At 32.6% G+C, this 16,047-nt stretch overlaps 1 protein-coding gene across 2 annotated transcripts in view; it reads right to left on the bottom strand.

The window, feature by feature from the left end:
• Positions 1-1,079: 1,079 nt before the first annotated feature.
• Positions 1,080-16,047, bottom strand: part of bdg (sodium-dependent transporter bedraggled) — a 270,270-nt gene continuing 255,302 nt past the window's right edge. For both annotated transcript variants that reach the window (XM_072520797.1, XM_072520796.1), the window contains 2 exons: positions 12,980-13,211; positions 1,080-5,192 (listed from right to left, as the gene is read on the bottom strand). In XM_072520797.1, coding sequence (XP_072376898.1) covers positions 4,741-5,192; positions 12,980-13,211 — 684 coding nt within the window. In that variant the 3' untranslated portion in view covers positions 1,080-4,740. The remainder of the gene's footprint in view (positions 5,193-12,979; positions 13,212-16,047) is intronic.

Here is a 16,047-nt window from a genome sequence, read left to right on the forward strand (position 1 = left end):
CTTTAGGGCTTTAGCAAGGTTAATAAATCAGTAGGCAATCATTTTTATGAATAATTTATCCTTCAGTTGAGTTATATGCGCCAAATATATGCAAATCACACTATATCATGGACCGAATTGAGGCATTGAGGCTTTAAAACCTTTATGACAAAATTGGGGCTTTGCTCTATAAAAAAAATAATATTTTTAAAAGCACGCCTCGTTAAAAATTTCACAGAAAAAGTAAACTAAACTAAACCATCTCAACATATGCTTATATTAATTATTATAAACAACCATCAGAATTTTTGTAATAAGAATACTTATGGTTTAGGTCGATACACCATGTTATAAATTAGGCTTGTGATCAACGTATTTGAAGACGTCTAGAAATACGGGAAAAATTAGGTAACGATGATAGTAATTTTCACTTCAGGTATTTAAAAATAAAAAGAATTTATTCGTAGTACTAGCGACATCTGGTGAAAATTGCTTACACTCCTAGGAATAACAATGAATAATTTATAATTCTTAATTATTGAGAATTTAAACAAAACAATTAACTACATGACCAATTTATAGAATTAATTAGTTTATATTATGTTACACAACAGAAACGTGATTTTCATTTTATATAATTTAATATTTATTTAGTTCAGTATAAAATGTAGGTATAGATGGCGCCATCAATCGTTAATTTTTAAGCAAACGTGTGGTAAATCAAGTAAAGCACTAAAATTTGTATACGTTTATGTACATAGTAAAGATTATAATACAATAGGAAAATATTGTAAATATACACATATTAAAAACGTATGATATTAAAAGCAATATGTGAATTCAGAAAAATAAATATTTTTTTTATATTTACTTAGTCTTTTGCTGGCTTGTGTTGTGACATCTTTCTGTGGCTGCCTACACTATTGGCGTTTACCAAAATTTGTGCTGTCAAAATTGAAAAGTTACCGCTCTCATCAATTTAGCGAGTATCATGGTGGTAGTGTGCTATGGTATCATAATTCACTTATCACAAATTTGGTATAAAAATGGTGTATATCTGGTTTATGGAATAAATAGGTATAAATAAATCAATCGGATAACAAGAACGATCTGTTTAATAAAAGAAAAGTCATACATTGCTAGGCATGTGAAATTAAAATATCAGTCCTTGAAAACAGTTTTCCACATATATAAAAAAAGATAAAATACAAAAAATAATTAGGCTCATTATCATCAAGAAGATACATCATCATATTACAGTGTTTGTTTACCTTTGTACAAAAACTTAACATTAAATATAATATATAAATTAGAGCTTCTGGCTGTATTTTACACGTGACTTGATTCTTTACATAGTAAAGACATACAATATACATCAGTCGGTCAGTTCATAGAGATATTAAAATACCTACACAATGAGCAGAATACCAAAAATTTTAGAAAAAAGAGTGCAGAATTCGTTTATAGGTATGAAATTTTTTATGTAGCTTATGGGATTCGTTATTCTGTTCAATATGTACGTGATAAAATATAAATTTAATACAATTCTTATATTTTAGTTACTACTTTTATCTAAAAATATTATTACTTGTTTTTATATAAAATCACTTAACGAAAAAAGCTAAATTGTGATTTTGATGAAGAGATTGGGAGATATGACTTAACAAAAAAAGTTTAGTGTGAAAATTTGAAATAGTTTCAACCGTAACTGAGAGAGCAGCAAGTATTCAGAAGAGTTTTATATCCTACAACAACCAAAAAGTGGCATAAATATTTAATAGACTCAAAAAAACTTTTAATTCTGTTTATGAAAACATTAATGAAAATTAGCCTGAATGTAGTGACAGTCAAAATGGGAATATGCGACAAATCTCAAACAAAAAACCCAGGTTCAATAATTTATTCACAGTTGCGGCAAAAAATGGGACCACTAATAAAGAAAACAGAAATATCATCAAAAGATTTTAAAACAAATGAAATAGGAGATTTTCGAAGAAGATAAAATTTTAGGCTTACGATGTAAACATAAATAAATGAAATACTTATTTGTATTTTAGCAAGACCTACTGCTTCAAACCCACCAAAATATATGTTAACGTAAATATGCTGACAGAAAAGCCAGAGGAATAATAGCAGTCCTTATTAGTGGGCATATAAATTACGCAGATTCAGTTCGTAAAAGTGATCTAACTGGTATACGCACTGACCAGGTAAACGCTAATACTTTGGACTCTACGAAGAGTATTTCGGGCAAGTCTTTCCGACCTATTGGTGGTGTAAAGTGTTGCAAATCGTTCTACTAATTATTATATTCATGACTAGGAGATCTCTCGAACCTGTGGAACGTTTTACAGCTTATATTTATCCCGAAGAATTAAAACACTCGAACTAAAATAACTTCCTACATATGCGTTAGATATCTCATTCGAAAAAAGTGATTATAATCTGACTGATTCCTCTCTTAGAAGAAATCTATCTAATTCTTGAACACTAATGCTACTTCAAAACGAAATTTAGCATACAGCAACCTTTCAAATAGTTTATAATTGATGTATTCAATTCTTCAGATAAATGTTTATGTGTATTTTCATTTATATAAACATACAATAAACATATACGAGCATCTGACACCTAAACGTTCTTGTCTGATACAAAATGTAAATGGTATTTTTTTAAATTAATTAAATGTATATTCGAGGAAAATCCATTCAGAATTCTCTGTCTCGCGACAGCACGGAGGCGTGCCCTCTTATAGATGAATTACTAACAATTACATAATATTGTTATAAAATTAGATAAGCCCAAATCACTAATTGGTACTCTGCTACCAGAGGGAAGTTTAAACATGAATTTAGGTACTTTAGGAACTTGAAAATAGTCGCTAAAGATAAAAATATGTTTTAAAAGATCGTTACTGGCGACGAGTTTTGAGTTTATGGTTATCATCCTGAAACAAAAAGGGATCTTCACAACGAAAGCTTCCATCCGAGCGTTTATGTTGATTGTTTTTTCATTGTCGTACTCTACACAGAGTTCGTGACGCATGGTATGTGAAAGAGAAAAAAGGTTCTATTTTTAGAACATCATCATCGTCATCATCATCATCACAATAATGCCCCAGCATATTTATCAAATCTTGTGCACCCGTTTTGGCAAAACAAAAGGTTATGCAGCCTCTGCAATTCACCAAATAATCCCGACATAGCACCCTGTGACTTTTTCGTATTTATAAAATTCAAAATGCCGTTTAAACTACAAGGTTGCGAAGGCATAATGACGATTCAAACGAACGCGAAGATACTGCTGAAGGCCATTACAAAAACTGCATTTCCATGCTTTCAGATGGATCATTAATACTAAAGAATTGCAAAGTTTCAATTGCAATTTCTTGATCACGATAATTCCCCTGCATATTTATCGAATCTTGTGTACCCAATTTTGGTAAAACAAAAGGTTATGAAGCCTCTGCAATTCACCATACAATCCCGACATAGTACCCTGTGACTTTTTCGTATTTATAGAAATAAAAAGGCCGTTTAAACTGCAAGGTTTCGACGACATAATAACGATTCAAAAGAATGCGACGATACTACCAAAGAATATAGACGCTTATATTCTTCTATATTCTATATTCTTTGATACTACTGAAGTCCATTACAAAAACTGAATTTCTATGCTTCGAAATGGATCATTAATACTAAAGAATTGCAAAGTTGTGAACGCAGATCGAAGACTTTTGACACAAACCTCTAATAAATAAAAATTTGAAACCGACAAAACCCAACAAATTTTTTTTTAAAATGAATTTTGAGATACTGTAGTTTGATTCGCGATTGGACACGTTCATGATAGCGTCAGGGATACAAAACTTCTAAAAGGGGTCGTGCCTTATCATACTTAAGTGCCACTTAAAATTAAATTAACAATATATGCAACACAGAATACAAAATCGTGTTTCATATGAAACCAAGAGAAAGAACTAAAACTAATAATAAAATAATTAAAGAAAGAAAATGGTAGAAAATGGAAACATAAGACAACGACTGGTGTACTAGACTATAGATATTATTAAAATTGTTTAAAATAGACAAAGAAATCAACATTGACAAAAATTTTAATACATAGCTTAGAAGATTCAGAAACTTTATATATTTTGAAGTATCATTTAAATGAAAAACTAAGCGAATAAATTTGAAAATGATACTTTAGGTCAACATGGTCAATGAATACTTTAGAAAAAATTATCCTTACAACAAGACAGGACAAATATCTAAAAATCTTGGAAAGGATGAAAAATACAACATCAAACGAAGAGGAACGCGAAATCAAATGAGATACCTTGTATACGATCATGTACGAAATTAAAATGAAAAGTGATAAGCAGAGAGAAAAACACAAAGGTTACAAAGAAAACCTCGAAAATGGCTCATCCCACAAAAATAAATATGCGAGTGAAAACTACTACAGCTCTCATGAAACCGTATAAATACGACGATGATGATATGTTACTAGTGAAATAAGTTCGTTGATGGTATTTTAGAACACGCAATTCATTTGTGATGTTCATCTTTCCACGTGTCTTAATTTATACTAAAAAAGCTTCACACAAAATCACAGTTTCAGCTTAAAACTCAGACAGTCCATTAATGTTGTGTTTGAGTTAAACCTATCCTAAAACTGGTACTTTCTCTTAAAATTGCACACAATAATTGTTCTATGAACTAACCCGTTTTTTTTTTCGTAATGTTATCTACAGATAATTTATATCACAGACGAGGTATTATTGTTAGTATGCTTCACTTCGAAGTCGGTACTCGGCAAACGCTCCATCACCAACGACATCTCGCCAATGGGCGCTGCCGAATCTATCAAGTTCTGTGCGCTCAACGACGCCATGTTGTCGCTGAAGTTCGTTATCCTGGAGTTATTCCTGGAGTGAACTGTGCTCCTTCTGAAGCTACTCCTCAGGATCGAAGCAACTTCCGCTGCCGTGAGAGCTGTGGAAGTTGACTCCAGGTTTCTCAGTCTTTCCAGCGTTGACAGACGGGTGCTGCTGGCGGCTCCGTCTGGCATTGAGATCGCGACGTCTGTAGAACGTGAAGGGTTGTTCATCTCGACTAGCACTGCGTTGTAGTCTGGCGGTGGGAGAGGGGTGTTGGCGGACGTTCCGTTGGCGTTCGATATTGGGGTACGTTGTCTAGAAGAACCTTCACCTAAAACAAGAATTAAGTTAAAAAAATGCCGTATATAGTTCTAAAAATTACTAACATCTAAATATTTTTATAATTACTATCATTGTTATTCTATCTATACCATAAATTATATTAGACTTCTTCGAACACATTGAACTGGCGAGCATAATTTATCAGATAATTACTATTTAACTGGGAATAAGCCAGAACAATATAATTTATAAGATGACGTATACAGATGAACAGTATTTAAAAAATCACTAGGAACTAAGTTCCTGTAGCTGGCTGTATACCATGTATCACAAAAATTTTTATTTCAAATCCTTTATAAAAGGTATATAATAAAATACCCAAACGGGCTATATCACAATTACATTACAGAACGTTTTCGGAAAGTTAATTTCCATCATCAGTGTAACGAAGTATACATGCTATGAGCCACCAAAAGTGTGTTGTTATCAACAGGTCCTCGAAGATACTTTGTCTCAGGACCACGTAACCTATGTAGAGCCATACGTCGCCGTGTTACCAATTCCAACGGTAACTTGAACATGCTAATTTGTAATAATATATAATGTAACATAACTATAAATTAACGGGTTTATACCCATATATTTTAGTGGCTCATAGCATGTATACTTCGTTACACTGATGATGAAAATTAACTTTCTGAAAAGGTTCTGTAATGTAATTGTGATATAGCCCGTTTGGGTATTTTATTATATACCTTTTATAAAGGATTTGAAATAAAAAAAAATTTTGAAAAAATTAAAGGCAAAAACCGAGCACAATTTTAATAATCAAATCTTGCCCAAGTACTTTCGCTTTCTACAGCATCATCAGGGGCATCTGAAATAAGCCAAGAAACGTTTTTTTATTTAAATGAAGAAAAATTGATTAACTTCGATAAAAAACTCGAAGTTAATGGATGATAAAAGTTTTTTATAATTAATGTTTTAGACTTACTTCGTCAAATTTGGGCTACCCAGCAAGTGCAGAATGTAATAAACATGAATTTAAACATATATTGTACATAACACTACACTTAAACAAGGACAAACAGTTTAAAATTATTTAAAAATTATTCTACGCTACATTCTTGTCGGCAACAGGAGAGAGAATGGTATTTAACATGATACTATGATTAAGAAGATAAGATATTGCGCATAAGTCGTGACGTAATTGGAGACTTGCACGTTCGTAATGTCAGTTTTTTGTATGTGTCAATAAATAATCTTTATTAAATAGTTTGGAGATATCCTTTTGTGTACGATTATTGTACATATTAAACCTTTATTTAATATTATTATTTTGCTAATTAAATAATTTCATCACAGAATGCATAAAAATCTCATTTAACTTTAACAAGAATTCAAATCTGATCTCCAATGACGGCATGCGCGAACACGACCGATTTTGTGCTACGGGAAGATCCTATCTTGTTAGTCATAGTATCATGGTATTTAACGGATATGTTAAGGTGACATGTGACATATGACAGCTTTGATGGGCAGTCACAATCACGGATATGTGAACTGCACATATTAAAATTCAGTGTAAGTAAGCTGGCATTGACCAAAGGTCCAACTAACACTACTATAGAAAATCAGCTTATATGAAATATGACATATAGAATATTTTAATTTAACTAGATTGCATAATCCAGATCTCACACTTACACCTGTCTGTAATAATAAGGTTGTTAGTTTGGGAGCAAATGAAGTGGACATAAAGTGTGAATGAAAGAAATAGACTAAACAATCTATTAGACAGTGGGTGGTTGACTACGATAAAATGGTCTACCAGGCACTATCAATACTCTAAAAAAGTGTTTTTTTTACTGTTTACAATCCTGTTCGTTTTTGTGCCTGGTAGACCATTTTATCTAAGAGATTGTTTAGTCTATTTCTTTTATTCACACTTTATGTCCACTTCATTTGCTCTCAAACTAACAACCTTATTATTACAGACAGGTGTAAGTGTGAGATCTGGATTATGCAATCTAGTTATCTTAAAATATTCTACAGTCTGTCCCAAACCCTTCTTTCAGTGCGTCACTAATTTTGATGTCATATAGGATTTTAAGAATGTCGAGAATTATTGCATGACATTTTAGTTAAATTTGACAGTTGTAGGATCGTAATCTCTCTTTTTCTAATTGAAAATAATTTAATAATTTTAATATTAGTCTTTGTTCTTTCTCGATATATTTCGGTATATTTAAAATATTTTTATGACAATAAATACAAAATTAAATTTTCACTGTAAAATGTCTGATAATACTAACCTGGAATGACAATTATCAGTTGACATTGTGAAAGTACTGTCACGATCAAGACAATCTGCGTCAAATTATATTTATGCTCATCGTTGATTGGATATCTATTTAGCGTATTCTAAACTCCAACCAATTATACATCCGTAAGCAGAATTAGCTTTACGATAAATAATTTTCTAAGTTCTATGTATAATAATCACAGATACACGTTTTTTTCTGTCACTTCTAGCTTAATGTGTTAGAGAGAATTCGATCAACTATGACACACTGAAAGAAGGGTTTGGGACGAACTATATATGTCATATTTCATAAGCTGATTTTCTATAGTAGTGTTAGTTGGACCTTTGGTCAATGCCAGCTTACTTACACAGAATTTTAATATGTGCAGATCACATATCCATGATTGTGACTGCCCATCAAAGCTGTCATATGTCACATGTCACTTTAACATTTCCGTTAAATATCATTCTCTCTCCTGTTGCCGACACGAATGTAGCGTAGAATAATTTTTAAATAATTTTAAACTGTTTGTCCTTGTTTTAGTGTAGTGTTATGTACAATTTATGTTTAAATTCATGTTTATTACATTCTGCGCTTGCTGGATAGCCCAAATTTGACGAAGTAAGTCTAAAACGTTAATTACAAAAAACTTTTATCATCCATTAACTTCGAGTTTTTTATCGAAATTAATCAATTTTTCTTCATTTAAATAAAAAAAACGTTTCTTGGCTTATTTCAGATGCCCCTGATGATGCCGTAGAAAGCGAAAGTACTTGGGCAAGATTTGATTATTAAAATTGTGCTCGATATTTGCCTTTAATTTTTTAAAAGTTCATTTATTCGAGCAGTCAACCTTATATCAAAAATTTTTTTATTAAAAAATTGGTAATGATTGATTAAAGTAATCAATATTGGGACTTATATCAAACAGAATCCAACGACATAAAATATTGTTAATACCAATTAAACAGACTGACTTTCAAATCCAAGTTGCCAGGTATATTCTCTAAAGCTCCTTAGTTTACTTACTATGGAATTGTTTTTTTTTATTTCAGAATTTAATTATAAAGTTCAGTTAGTCAATGACGCTCTTACAAAGATAATATGGAAATCTTTAAAAACATAAATGTATTAGTATGTATTAGTTAGTATTATAATGAAAACAATTATTACATGTTTATTTTGGTACATAAGAAAAATTGGGATAACTGAAAAACCTAGTCTGATCTTACAAGTTTTAAAATAAAAACGAATGCTACGTTGCCAGATATTGTTCAAGATGTCGAAATTGTGGGTTTCAATTTTACAAAAAAGAAAATAGTAGGGTAGTTGGGGGCAAAAACACGCAATGGCGTTATCTCCTGTCGTCTTCAAAAATTATAATAGTTTAGAACTTTTTGAATGTTATTACGGGAGAGCTTACATATTGTCTTTCCATTTTAAGTATCAACAGTAGTTCCATAAGTTCACTAATAACAAATTGGGAAGTAGTACGCAAGTGCGTATTTTTGCCCCAAAACTAAAATATATAAAACCCCAAATAAAAGAGATGTTAGGCGTTTCAAAGAAAACAATCTTAATTGAAAAAAAAAACAAACGTAAAATACAAAACGTTAATCTAAAAGAGAACTGTATTTGGCGAGGTCGTCAGAGAATCCTACTAAATTTGAGAATCTAAAATAGCTGGTTTTTATTGGCTTTTAAAGCTTTAAAACAATATCGTCCTTTCGAAAAAAGGCATCTTCCGTTGTCTCACGAAAACGAAATGTTGTGGGCAGTCGCCTAAAAAATACGCCTTCATAACCATCATCATTTACTTGGCAGACTTTGGCAACAAATAATTTGTATAGTTTCTTTCCAAAAACCTTCACTACGACAAAGTCATCAGGTAAAATATTTAGTACAACATCAATGTCTTGTTCTTCATCGTTATCGGAAAAATGAATGTCACAATAATCAATACTTTCTTGATAGGAGAGTGCTACTTTCCTCTCCTTCTCTTTTTCTGCTTCCTCCTTTTCTTCTTGTTCTTCTAAAAGTCGATCCTTATTAGGTGTCGATGTTAATAGGGTTGACTTCAAACTTTTCCTGGTTCGTTTCCTTTTTATCTTAATTTTTGGGAAGGGAGTTCTGATTTTAATGACGGCTGGGGCTCTTTCATGTCAGTAACAAGTTCTTCTTCTTGCTGAAACTGGATAAAAAAATGACCTTCATCGTCTGAATCTTCACCTAAATATTGCTCTGTTACTTACGCTGGCATAAAATCTACGTCCGAAAAAATATTTTATCTAGTGGGTAGATTCCTGTAAACCGAAAGCCATCTCTTGTTATATCTGCAGTAGCAGTTTTTGCAAATTCTGTGGAAAAGAGACCAGCCACGTGGTAAATGGAGAGAACCTGTCCTGGATGAGAACTGATCCAGCTGTCAGCGACGCTCTCATAATAAGCTTAATGAGCCTAATGGTTTGAAAAATGCCTGATCGAGTGACTGGGTCTTATCACTGCTATGTTGTGGCAGACTTAATAAATAGATGAAATTATCTTTTGCAAATGTTACTGCTTGAAGACTTGTGTGCGATACATGATTATCTAGAATCAAAAGAACGGGGTTCTCCTCTGTTGTACTTGTATGTTTTTTAGAATGCTCCAGGTTGTTGATAAACGTGGGAGTGTTTATTTAAACACTATCAGTAACAGCCATGTCGCAGGCAGTAGGCTCGTCTTTGATTAGAAGAAAATTCGTTCGTTTTCGAGCAAATAAGAAAAATGGAGGGACATGGTGACCAGTTGCACTCATACAGCAAATAGCCGTAATTGTTTGACCTTGCTCGGCAGATACAGCTTTTGCTACATCTCTCTTTCCAACTGGGGCAACATGTTTGGGCAGATGGTTTGGAATTGTCTGAATGCCCGTTTCATCGACGTTATAGATACGGTTGAGAGGTAACTTATATTTTTTTATATTGTTCTCCAAAATTTCAAAATACTGAGCTAGTTGCACCCTATTGAAGCTCATGGTTCTAGCAATACTTGTTTTTCGTGGAACTCGTAAAGATAGTCGGTAAATTAAAAAACGCAATGACTTCAGCATCATTCCATAAAATCGTTTGTCGAGTTCTTTGCAATGCTGAAATATTTCGTTTTTTTTTTATCTTGATTAGAACTGCTTTAAATCTGCCTAAAGACTGGACACCATTTCTATATTCAACCTTTGCCGTAGTGTCGCTTCATGAAATCCCACAGCCTTTGCTCTCTGACGTATAGAAACGCCATAAATTAAGTTCACAAGTTTCGCACAAAATAACTTTTGTCAAAGGCTTGCGCTCTGATTTTCTTTTGTAGTTTCAGGAAAACAGTAACCAAGATTTAGATGAATTGAATATTTAATTCCGAAATTAGTGAAAACAAAATTAATTTATGATAATGGGGGAAAATACGCATTCGTAGTTTTGCCCCATACTTCTCGCGTATTTTTGCCCCGTTCGGCAACACTGTCAAAACTATCTGATGAGATTTTAAGAACATAACCTCAATCGAAAACTCTTAACATAATAACCCACAATTAAGCCAAGAAAAGACCCGAATAAACTAATTCAACGAAAAATACCAATTTGATTCAGGAATTAATTTTGTTATATACCAATATTACAGTGTAATAGTAAAAAATAATATCTACCTCATAGTTTCTAAACAACGCTCTGAATCAGCTTTAAACTTGGAACAACACATATGGCACACTGTTGCCAAACGGTTGTAACTAAAATTGGTTCAAACTGGACATTAGCGGCAACTTTAAATGAGGTTCTTTTGCACCGTGAGTGTTTTTACCCTCAACTACCTATTACCTTCACTTTTATGTTATATCATATCACCTAGTAGTGTCATATAACATCCAGTATTTGTTTATTGTTTCCCAAATGAAAATGTGGCAACAGACTGGCTGTTTAACATACTGGTTGTACCCACGGTTCGTAGACTTACTACGGTTGCCTCTTCCGACTGGGGTGGGGATGCTTGAGTTACGTCACCAGAGTACACAAGAGTACAAAACCCATTTATTCGCGATTGAAACTGAATGTAGAGGGCAGGTCGATTGCAGTGTTAATTGGTTGAAGCATTGAAGGGGAAGAATTACGTCACGAGAGTACAGTTTAATGTTCATTGGTTAGGCGGAAGAGGCAACCGTAGTAAGTCTACGAACCGTGGGTTGTACCTGGCAAGTACGAATATACCAGTGGCGGCACATAATTTGTATTTTGATTTACTAATAATGGTCTAACTAAATTATGTAAGTTTTATAAATTTATTATTAAATAATTACGATAACTACGATATTTTAGCAATCATTCGAAATGTCAGTTTTACGTATTAAATGCCAGTGACTTTTTTAACTATGTATCTGTGTTTGAAAAAGAAAATACTGCAATTATTGATAACGCTGTTGCTGTAAGTATTCACGAATTAACCAAAATTAGCATTTTAGCCAATATGTATAGTCATTAATAAGGGAGTCACAGAAATTATTTTTTTAAAGTGAAACCGAACAAATGAAAAATTGGTTAAGGTTAAAATCCTATTCGCTCCGTGCGTGACTGACGCGACACCTACCGCCTTCATCTGACAGTTTTGGACCTACCAATTTTCAGGTTAAACATATGACATATGTTTGACATTGTTAAATCCATGCGAAACTGACAATTATTAATAATTAACTTTTTAATTATATTTTTTCAGTTTATGTACAAAATAAATGTATTAAAAACGGGGTTTCTCAAAATTCATCATAATATATCCTTTCAACCATAAACGGAAAAAACAGGGAAAAATCTAGTACTGGCAAATCAAGTTTTTCACGTGAAAGAGCGTATATTTAAAAACAGTAATAGTAAAAGTTATGATATAAAAGCTAAAGTCATCAGGCACTCTACAGTTAGCTTGAAGCCTTATAAAATATCATTTAAGGTAAATTATTTAAATTTTTCCTATTTCAATTGAAATAAAAATGAAGTTATGTGATATTTACTTTTCCATATAAATAGCACGGATCCATCTTTTTCTGTTCTCTAATTTATATGTAATCTTTGGGAACCTGTAAAAAGTACACTTACTATTTTTTGCTATTATTAGCACAATTAAATACGCAATATGTATTTGCACACATTTTTGATAAAATTTATGCGTAAAAAGGTAGGTCCAATTTTGTCACATTTCGCCGCTACGCACGCTGGCATCGTTTTAAAGTACCCCTACCATGGTCACGCACGGAGCGAATAAAGGAGGTTATTTACGAACTGCTAAATATAATTATGAATCTTCTGACTAAAATACTGTGTTAGAAGAAGTTAAATAAAAAAACAAATATGTCAAAAACAACATAAACACTATCAGATGATTTATATAAATGGCTCTAAACAATAAACAGATCTTCCAATCTAAATAAATACAGATTCTTAGTCAGATTTCGTAGAAAAGTATGCGGTACGTCCTTCATGTAATTCTTAATACTCAGAAATTAATACTTATTACCAACCTAGCACATTGGCTATCCGCCTAACACTTCTCCTAATACTCTGCCTCAGAAACTTAGCAATCCTGGCACCAGTAGCGGTCGTGTATGAAGGAGGAGGCGTATATTTCGGTGGGGGATCTTCCACAGCTGCATTGGCGGCGTTGTTCTCATTTCTTATGGCATCAGCTGCCTCTTGGGGCCCTATGTCATCCATGTGCTCACCTATTGGTGGACGGTAAAGTAGTTGAATGCGCTAAAAATAGAATAAGTAATTAGTTTAACCTAATTCTTTTATGTAAGTTACTTAATCGCGGATAGACATCAAGTTTTAAAACTTTTAATTAGGATCATATGGCACGTAATACTTTGAAAGCGCTTGTATCAACCAGTACGTTTCTGAGATTTCTGTCTCTGTATTTGAAAATTGCAACCGGTCACTATCCAATGGCAACTGTAAAAAGTATACGACATCTATAATAATTTCGTACTCATCAGCTTTTATGATAAACGCTGGAGTCAATTTATTTTTCCAGTTTCCCTTCCACTTATAGAATAAATGAGATATGTTTATTTCTTGACGTATGTCGAAACATATGACGTCACTGACATTCTTCGTTGATAACAACATGTGGCATACAACTGATTCCCACTGGTAATTAAGAAAAATGTCGATAACTTCACATTTTTGACAGTTGTTAGTAAAAAAAAACGAATAAATTCTATTCGAATGTGGTAAACTGAAAAATAAATGGCCCTGTTCAAGCGTTTTTAATAACGGCTGAATACTAACAGATTATTATGTAGGTATAGTCCATATTCTTTTTTACACTGTCAACATTGAACATTCAACGCTCGTCATCTTATCAACAGAATCACATAAAATCTAGAAACATTAAATGACACCAGAACTTTAAAACGATGTACCATATGGCATATGCCAATTAGAAAAAATGACGATTACGTCATCTTCTTTACAAATGTCAATAAATTCTATCAGTATGTGGAAAACTGGAAAAATAAATAAAAAAAGTAATGGCATAGAAAGGATCAGAAGATGTTATCAGAAATCAGACGACAACGTACAACGTAGTCACTGACATCTCTGATGTTAGTGAACAAGTGACGTAATGAAATTTGGTTGTTGTCATGTGACTTAAGAGTGTTATAATTTTCGTAAAAATAAAGAAACATATTGTATTTTTAAATATATTTCTGTGATATAAATACTGTGAGACGCCTAAGATGTCTTTAACTATCAAATACAAAAGATAAAATAAAAAAATACTAACGTAGTTTTGGGGTTCTTCAAATTCCTTTGCAAGCAAAACAGAAAAAATATAAATCAGAATACAATATATGTACAAAAGTGATTTAAAATAGTACTGACTTTGGTAAAGCTGAAAAACCGCTGCTGAAACATAAAATATGTGCTTTAAGACCTTTTCTTGTTGTTCCTTGTCTAGTTTCCGTGACGTGTTAGCAATCATTCGGCAATTTTTTTTATCTTAAGTAAATTTAAAGAGTGATCAACCATGCAGATATCAGTCCAGTTTTTAATAACATCTTATGTAATACAACACTACAACTTCTTTTTGTAGAAATAAAAACTTTATCCCGCCTTGCAATAAAGGAGTATAGTGGAGTGATCTGCTATTTCTTGGTTCTATAGTAAGTTTAAAACAAGTATAAGAAAGTTCACCTCCGACAATCATCGGAGACGATTTCACCAACAAATTCCGTAAAACGAGTGCGAAACTTTTTTTAATAGTACCTACCAAAAGTTACAAGACGATCAACTTGTTGCACAGCATCTGTAATGACACACTGTCTTTCATTCATTCTTTGATTGGATTTTTAGTCTCCCTAAAGGGGAGATCCTCTAGGCCTCGCTAATCTCTGGCACTTAGTAGTAAGGCCTTTGTACCATACCTTGTTTTTTTTTCATTAAACTCTAAAGTCCTGTGGCCTCAAACAAGGCCAACAGTTTCCTTATTGGTAGTTTTAGGATATCTTCTGGTTCAATTCTCAGTTAACCAGGGAACTCCTGCCTCATACCGCTTAGCACATTGTAGTTGCATAGGATGTATGTGGCAGTCTCTTATTCCATTTCGCATTTTCATCATCATTCTTCAGTCACCTTACCTGCTGGTGTTTTATTAAACGACAATGTCCCGGCAACATTTCGGTAACCGTTTTGATCTCTCGTTTATTGAGATTCATCAAATTGTCCGAGAGATTTTTATCGATTTACTTAATTATTTGCTTATACTGGATTTGCTTTTTAATGTCTCTTAATTTCTTTTGATAATTCCTTATTAGCCAGTTCTGAATCTCGTTTTTTGCATCTCTAGTGATACCACAGAATGGTTCTGGGCATACAAAGATTTCTCTCGAGCGCTGTTTTGCCAACAAATCTGCTCGTTCATTTCTATGCACCCCTTCATAGCCCAGCACCCATATCAAAGAAACCTTTCTAGTTTTTATTCGTATAACGAGTGTTAAATAATGCTCAAAATGAAGAATGCAAGGCAACTAAAGGTCTTTCATCACAAAAGGATGATGGTTTCAATATATCATAAAGCTTAATACATAATGTCGCAGAAAATCCTTGATGTGATATATCAACTGGTAGAGAACAAGTAGAGACTGTTTTAAAAACTTAATCTCTCCGATATGGTTGTCAGCATACATTTGTCAGCGTACAGTAATTGTTTTAAGAAAGATATCTATCACCGTACCATTTACATTCCAATTTGAAAATGAATATAAAGACATATATCTCTACAAAACTAAAATATATCAAAAATGTGTTAAAAACTCCCATCAACTCCCATCTCAGGACAAATTTTTCAATGACACTTAAAAATAAACAATTCCTCTACCAATAAAATTCAGAAGCAATCATTTAAAATGATAAACAAAGAGATTTTTCTTCTGATACTGAAGAAAAGCAATACTCTATAACCACTGGTCAAAGTGTAGGTATATCATATAAATTTCATAAGGTTTTTATTTACTACTTTGAGAATTGGGTCTTAAAATGTTTATTTGTACTGAATTTTAAAATAAATAATATCTTCAAACAGTAA

Source organism: Diabrotica undecimpunctata, chromosome 1 (assembly GCF_040954645.1).
Source record: "Diabrotica undecimpunctata isolate CICGRU chromosome 1, icDiaUnde3, whole genome shotgun sequence".
Taxonomy (NCBI): Eukaryota; Metazoa; Arthropoda; class Insecta; order Coleoptera; family Chrysomelidae; genus Diabrotica; species Diabrotica undecimpunctata.